Source organism: Mustela erminea, chromosome 14, assembly GCF_009829155.1.
Source record: "Mustela erminea isolate mMusErm1 chromosome 14, mMusErm1.Pri, whole genome shotgun sequence".
Classification (NCBI taxonomy): domain Eukaryota; kingdom Metazoa; phylum Chordata; class Mammalia; order Carnivora; family Mustelidae; genus Mustela; species Mustela erminea.
Genome location: NC_045627.1, coordinates 749,188 through 756,430, shown reverse-complemented (window position 1 = coordinate 756,430; position 7,243 = coordinate 749,188). Strand labels below are relative to the sequence as shown.

General features: G+C 50.3%; 1 protein-coding gene across 2 annotated transcripts in view; it reads left to right on the top strand.

The window, feature by feature from the left end:
* The first annotated feature begins 215 nt into the window (after positions 1 to 215).
* Positions 216 to 7,243, top strand: part of ABCB10 (ATP binding cassette subfamily B member 10) — a 36,435-nt gene continuing 29,407 nt past the window's right edge. The window contains exon 1 of one of the 2 annotated variants that reach the window (XM_032311859.1): positions 216 to 1,005. In XM_032311859.1, coding sequence (XP_032167750.1) covers positions 489 to 1,005 — 517 coding nt within the window. In that variant the 5' untranslated portion in view covers positions 216 to 488. The remainder of the gene's footprint in view (positions 1,006 to 7,243) is intronic. The other variant, XM_032311858.1, reaches the window with a different exon arrangement.

Below are 7,243 nucleotides of genomic sequence, written 5' to 3'. Positions count from 1 at the left end.
GCGCTGGACTCCGGCGTAAGAAACGGCTCGCGCGCTTCCCGGTTTTTACAAGAGGCCGCTGAAAAGCGCGAAAAAGCTCCCCGCGCGATAGTGCGCAGGCGCAGCGGCCCTCGGTGCTTTCTTCAGCCCGGGCCTTGGTGGAACCGGCTGCGCGCCCGGCGCTCACCAGTCCCGTGGGGGCGCTGCGGAGAAAGCGTCCGAGGCGGGCGGGGGCTCCTTGGAGGGGGTGGTGCTGGGCCCGCGTCGCCGGCCTGGGGGGGCGGGGACCTGTGCGGGCGGAGGGCGGCGGAGGGGATGGGTCTGGGGCGGACGCGTCCCCGGGCATGCACCGCGGCCGCGGGCCGGATGAGACGGGTGACGGCGGGTGACAGCGGGCGGGTCGGCGGGCGGCGCCGCGTTCACGCCCTCCGCTCGGCCGGGCCGGGAGGGCCCTCGGACTCGGGACGCGCCGGGCCGGGCGGGCTGAGGCGCGCGGCTCGGACGCGGCCATGCAGGGCCCGCTCGCTTGGCCGCTGCGGCTGCTCAGGTGGCGAAGCCCGGCCGCCCACACGTGGACGCTGGGCGCCGGCGGCCCGGGGCCCCGGCCTCCGCTGATGGGCCTGTGGCCGGCGCGGCCTTGGGGCGCGGGGCCGGGGCTCCTCCGGGATGCCGGCGCCGCGCGAGGCCCGCGTCGCTGGACTAGCGGCTGCCCGGGCGGGGGTCCCCGCGGCCCCGGCGGTGGAGCAGGCCTTGCGCGGCTCCTGGGGCAGTGGGCGCGTCCCCCCGGCGCCAGCAGGTGTGGGGCCCTTGCGGGACCCGACGCTCCCCGGCTCCGGCGCGCGGGGCTCCGGGGCGGACCGGCAGTCGCAGCCCGGGGCGGGGGCGAGGCCCGGCAGCCCGGGTCGGCGTTGCCTGCGGCCGCGGCGCCTCCCGGAGACGACTCGCGGCTGCGCCCGGCCGCGGCCAGGCGCTCGGAGGCCCAGAAGCTCTTGGGGCTGGCGTATCCGGAGCGCGGCAGGCTGGCAGGTAGGGCTTTCTCCGTCCGCTCCCCTCGGCCGTCCGCGCACCTTACAGAGCGCGTGTCCCGGGACACAGTGGGGGCGGCAGGGAGACCCCGGGCCCCTTGCGACACAGTGGGGAGGGACGGGCTGGCCCTTCTGTGGGGATCTTTACCAAGAAGTGCTGGACGGAGCGCTCACCTCTCGGTAGCGTTGTCGAGCCTTTCAGGTTGGCTGAGAATCTGTTCTCAGTTGTCCTTTATGTTTGTTTTCTTGGCTTGACACACACAGAAAGGCAACAGGATCTCATTTCTGGAGTCTTGGGGGCCGGTCTGCTTGGGCATTGCCAGAGTTCTCAGAGTGAGCTGCCCCCCCCTTACATTTGAAAATTTATTCTAGCCAAAAATATACCTGTTTTGTATTATGCAGTTACACCACTTCTTATAAACAGTATGTATTAGGCTAAGCGAAATGAGCTAAAGACAAATACCGTATGATTTCACTCATGTGGATTTTAAGGAACAGAACAAATGAACGTAGGGGAAGGGAAGGAAAACAAAATAAGAAAAAGAGAAAGGGAGGCAAACTGTTAGAGACTCTTAACTACAGGGAACAAACAGGTTGCGGGAGAGGAGGTGGACGGGGGATTGGGCAACTGTGTGATGGGCATTAGGGAGGAGGGCACTGGATGTAATGAGCCCTGGGAACTGTGTGCAACTGATGAATCACTTTATTCTACCTCTGAAGCTAATGATACACTGTATGTTAACTAAATTGAATTTAAAAATAAATAACATTATTTGCTTTAGACAAGTTTGTTAAACAGTCAAAAATTTTTTGCTATGTGAAGCGAAACAATGGAAACTTTTCAATTTGTTTCAAGTGCTTTTTGCCTCCCTGAGTGGTAAGCAGGAAGTTACTACCTCTTCAAAGAAAACCAAACACTGGCATGATGAGCAGTCTGTGTACTCCAGAAAATATGAGAAACTGTAGATCATAACCCAACTAAATCATAATTGAGTAATTTTTAAAAGAAATCAAAATGAGGGGCGCCTGGGTGGCTCAGAGGATTAAGCCGCTGCCTTTGGCTCAGATCATGATCTCAGGGTCCTGGGATCCAGCCTGCATCCTGCTGTCTGCTCAGCAGGGAGCCTGCTCCCCGCCCTCTCTCTGAGGTCCCCTCTGCCTACTTGTGATCTCTCTCTCTCTCTCTGTCAAATAAATAAATAAATAAATAAATAAACAAAATCTTAAGAAATCAAAACAAATGTTTTTAGAACGGTTTTCAGTAGTTCCTCATTTAACCATAGTAGGGGAAATGTTTACATGTAAGGGCCTTTTAAGATCTAAAAGTTTTTGAGAGCCCCCTAAATCTTCATTTCTTTAATTAATATTTATTGAGCGCACTCAATGTACGGTAGGCCATGGGATTACATGGCAAGCAGAAAGAAACATGGTTCCTGTTCCCATTACGGCTTCCAGCTTAGTGGGGGAGGAAACATAAGTGAAATAATCCTATGACTAGAGATAAAAGTGCAACCATGATGAGGGCGTGGGAAGAGGGCCTATGAGGTTGTCAGATGCAGCCCTTGAAACAGGTGAGAATCCCACATGCTTTGCTGCAAATCCATTGCTTTTGAAAGAGTTTACTAGAGTCATTTGTGTTGTAGGGTAGATAGAGTAGGAGGAATCTTTTACCTCTGACTGACCTTTGAAGCTTAGGGCGATTCTTGGTATCACAGAGGTCTAAAGAGAATTTATTTCATTGCTCGGTTGGCCGTATGTAGATTTTGATGGAAATAAAGATCTTTTACTTTATTAAAAGAAAATTTTGAGACTAGGTGATCTCACTGGACTGTGAGCTGCTTAAGAGAGGCGCTGTGTCTAATTCTGTCTAGTTCTTAGCATGTGTGCAGCACAGAGCAGGGGCTCAGAGTGCCTGAGTTGAGGGAGTAAATAATGGTCCCACCAGGCCCATATTGAGGCCGAAATTTGGAGACCCTGAGTGCTACAGGGTATGTCTGCCATTCCTATATGCAACTCAAAGTGTGCACAAGGAAAGCCAGTTTTGTTTTGTTTTTAAAGATTTTATTTATTTGAGAGAGCGATCACAAGTAGGCAGAGAGGCAGACAGGGGCCGGGCGGGGGGTGGGGAGGAAGCAGGCTCCCTGCTGAGCAGAGAGCACGAAGCAGGGCTTGATCCCAGGACCCTGAGATCATGACCTGAGCCGGAGGTAGGCACTTAAGCCACTGAGCCACCCAGGCGCCCCAAGGAAAGCCAGTTTTGTTTTATTCCTGAACTATCAGGTGCTGAGAAGGTATTTTAGGTATCGGGCTTTGCTGCTGCCCACACGTGCTCAGCACTATGGGTAGCCCAGCCCTACCTCTCTCGTAACCATCATCCCTGTACCTTCTTTCCATTCCAACATGTCCTACCATGCTAGTATGTTGAGAAGACAGTTTTAAATAAAGCAAGTGTTGTACCTCCTTTTATTTTGAGAAGAGTGATTTTGATCCTGCCTCATTAAGTAATTGTGAACATGTCATTTGAGAAAGGCCGAGGTTGATACACTAATTTTTTTAAACAGATAATACATACATATTGTATCTTACCTGGAAATCTGATGAAAAACCCTTACTAGGACGTATGAAGTCCTTAAAAGCCATTATATGTGATATATTGAAGCCAATCTGGGTGTTGGTGTTTGTGGGGTTAAAAGGAAGTGGGGCGCCATCTTTAATTTGTAACTTACCATCATTAAGAGCAGCCTCAGATGTTGACACATCTCTTTGAAATTTGGATAAAGAGCTGCGTGTGTGTGTGTGTGCGTGTGTGCGCGCCAAGAAACCAAAAAAAGCCGAGCTGAAGTCAAGCAATTCCAGTGTTAATTTGCCAATTTTTAGGAAAACAAATGCAAAAATCCTTTCTCAACGATTCAGCTATACATTTGATAAACAGTATTTTCATCTGTCTTTAGCAATTTGCTGAGTATGCTGCCTGAAGTCCGGGACCAGAAAACTTTGATCTGAAGTAATTTATATCAGAAATTTTAAAATCAGGGTCTACCATTTGAAATGTTTCCAGATGTGTGTGGAGAAGAGTTTTAGCATTATTCCCACCCTCCTCCCAAAGGCACTGCAGTCCTCTCACCGGCCCCGTGCTCCCTGTCCCCGAGGCTCACTTGGTATAGGAATTCGCAGCCTCTTCCTATAGCTGCCCACAAAGTTGCTCTCCCTTGTCTCTTATCACCGTGGCCAGAGGAGTCTTAAAAGATACAGGAGCTCACAGGGGAGCCCCTGTGGGTGGACTGCTGGGATAAGAAGTAATTTGTCCGAGCCCCTTGCTGCATCTGGCAGATAGAGGGAGGCTGTGGAGGGCTTGAGCCATCCCACTGAATTAGGGGCAGGGAACACTGCATAAATTGATACCAGGAGTGAGCTGCGGGTCGTTGGAGTACTGTGAGGTTATAATGACAATGCCAACCTGCAGGTACATAGAGGCAGATTGCATTCCCTACACTTCCCAGGCAGATTCCCGGTTACACGGTGCAAACAAGGTACACCTCCACCCCTCCACCCACGCTGTTCAGTTGAGGCCTCTGTGGAGAACGGGGGAGGGTTCCTCTCGTTTAAAATACTGATAAGGGCTTGTGTGGTTTGAGATTAGGACTGTTCTTAGAACCCGATGGCCACCAGGATTTTGCTGAATTTTTTTGTTGTATTTCTTTTATGAAGGGACCAGAAAGAACAGAGTGATGAAACCACTGAATGCAGAAAGCAAAGAGAGGGTGAGCAGTGCTTAGAGTGGCTATTTCCTCAGGCTCAAGTCAGGACAGACGCTGTACCAAGGACAGTGCTGCCAGCACAGGGGGCCGAGCCTCCGAAACAGACTGCTCTAGAAAGCTGAGGATGTTTGTTTGCCCTGGAAATACCACATTTCAGAGAAAACGTGAACATTCTGTAGCTGTGCTATAAAATGTGTTAGAACTGATTGAAGCAGACCCATGCCTATCATATTTTAAAAGAACTCGGTATAAAGAGAAGTAGGGTTCATTATTTTTATGTTGATTACAGGTTGATCGATATTTTGGGTATATTGGATCCAATACACTGTTGAAATTAATCTTACCCACTCTTACTCTTTTAATGTGGCAGCAGATTTGAAAGTACGTAGGTGACCACTGTCTTCTGTCCACCGAACACCGAGTGCTGGAGTCCAAGGCATTCCTCCCACAGTTGCAGATATGGCCCAGATGCTCAGTCTTTACACATGCTGGCCGTCTGGAAGATCTTTGTTCTGCAGATTGCTCCATGAGCCTGAGCAGTTTCCTAAACTCTGTTTCCTGCTAGCCTGCCGGCTCCTGACGCCTTCACTTCCTTTCCCATCCAGCTGACATGCCAGGTTTCTTCCCCTCACCCTCTAACCTGCAATATCCTCTCCTCCTTTGTGCCCCATAATACCCACCTTGCATCCACGGAGAGTGTCATAGATGCTTGAGCACTCAACATGTCCAAAAGTTGCCTTTCTCCCCAAAGCTGCCTTTTCTGCTCTGTCACTTCTCCCCGAGAGTGGGCTGCTGTGTGAACCCCTTTGCCAAAGCTGGAGACATTCTTGGTGCCTTGGTAAGCTAACAGTAATGAAGATAGTAGCTAATTATTGTTTGCTAGATGTTGGGCTCCGTATCAGATGCCTCAAATATATGTGCTAATTTATTCCTTGTAATGTTTCTGTGAAGGAGGTATAACTTTATTGCCATTTTATAGATGAAGGAACTGAGGCACAGAGAGGTTAAGTGACTCACTGGAGGTCAAACAGCTAGATGGCAGAGCGAGGTCCAGTTTAGAACCTGTTCTCCTATCATGCTCCCCAAATCAAGGCAATCCCCAGGTCCTGTAGCACCTAGTTCTTAAAAAGATCTCTAGTCCTTGTCACCCTCCCTGTCCTCTCGACCCCTATCCCAGTTCCCACCAGTCCCTCTTGCTTGGGGCAGTGGAATAGCATGTTCTGAGGATTCTCTGTCAGGCAGCCAAGCTGGCTTCCAGCCTGCAGCCAGAGTGGATCATTTAAGACGCAAAGCTGGGGTCACCTAGATGGCTCAGCCGGTTGTGTCTGCCTTCAGCTCAGGTCGTGATCCAGGAGTCCTGGGATCGAGTCCTGTCCCACGCTCCTTGTTCAGCAGCAAGTCTGCTTCCCCTTCTGCCTGCTGCTCCCCCTGCTTGTGGGCTCTTTCTCTGACAAATAAAATCTTCAAGTAAATAAATAAATGAAATGCAGAGCTGACTGCAGCACTACCCAGCGTAGTGCCCTCTTAGCCTGCCATTCTGCAAATTCCCTATTCCATGCTGTGATCTAGAACCCACTACCTCTCCACTTCATTTCTCAGTATTTCTTCCTTTGTACTATGAGGTCCCTGTCCCAACTCTGTCCCATAGCCATTCTGCTTCCTGGCCTGCCCCAACCCCCATGCTTGTTCCCCTTTCTCTGCTTCGAATGTGGTGAGTTGAAGGCTTTATCTCAGTGTGGTTCTGCATTACATGAACTGGGTGACCTTGGGCAAGCTCCCTTACCTCTCTGTGCTTGAGTTTCCTTTGAAATACTGTGGATAAAAGGGGTTTGGGGGGGATTCAAGGAGATAGTGCCTACCACATGCTTCAGACAGTGGCAGGGACTCATTTCTGTGTTTCATCTACAGTCCTGGACCCTGCCTAATGGTCAGATGACTCGTTAAAAGATGGGTACCGTGTCTCGCAGGAGCTGGCCGTGCTGTACAGCTTTTTCCACGCATCCCAGGCCTCTGTTTTTTCATGAGCTAACTCTGCATTTTAAGGTTTCTTTCCCCCTTCTTTTGAAGAGTTTTTCCTTTTACTTTTTGAAGGCCATGGTTCAGGAAAATGAGGATAGCAGAAAGATACCTGAAGAGATCTGTCAAGAGGTACATGACAGTTGCTGGGGTCCCATCAGACAAGGGTAGGAACAAGGAAGAGGCTTAACCACAGAGAAAAGTTGGAGAGGGATTTCAGAAGGGTTGTAGTATAGTCAGTATGTCCAGTTTAGGGAGGGATCTGAATTGATAGTTAGACATTCATTAATGTCTAAGACAGTGGTATGTAGTAAAACCTCCATTAACAAGAAACCATCTAAACAAAAGCTGAGAAAAGTCTTTTACTTTTGTCTACATTCAGTGTGTAGGAAAAGGACACATATGGCAATAAAATAAATGGATAATTTTTTAAAAATTAAAAGGCAAAAGGGGATATCCTGGAAT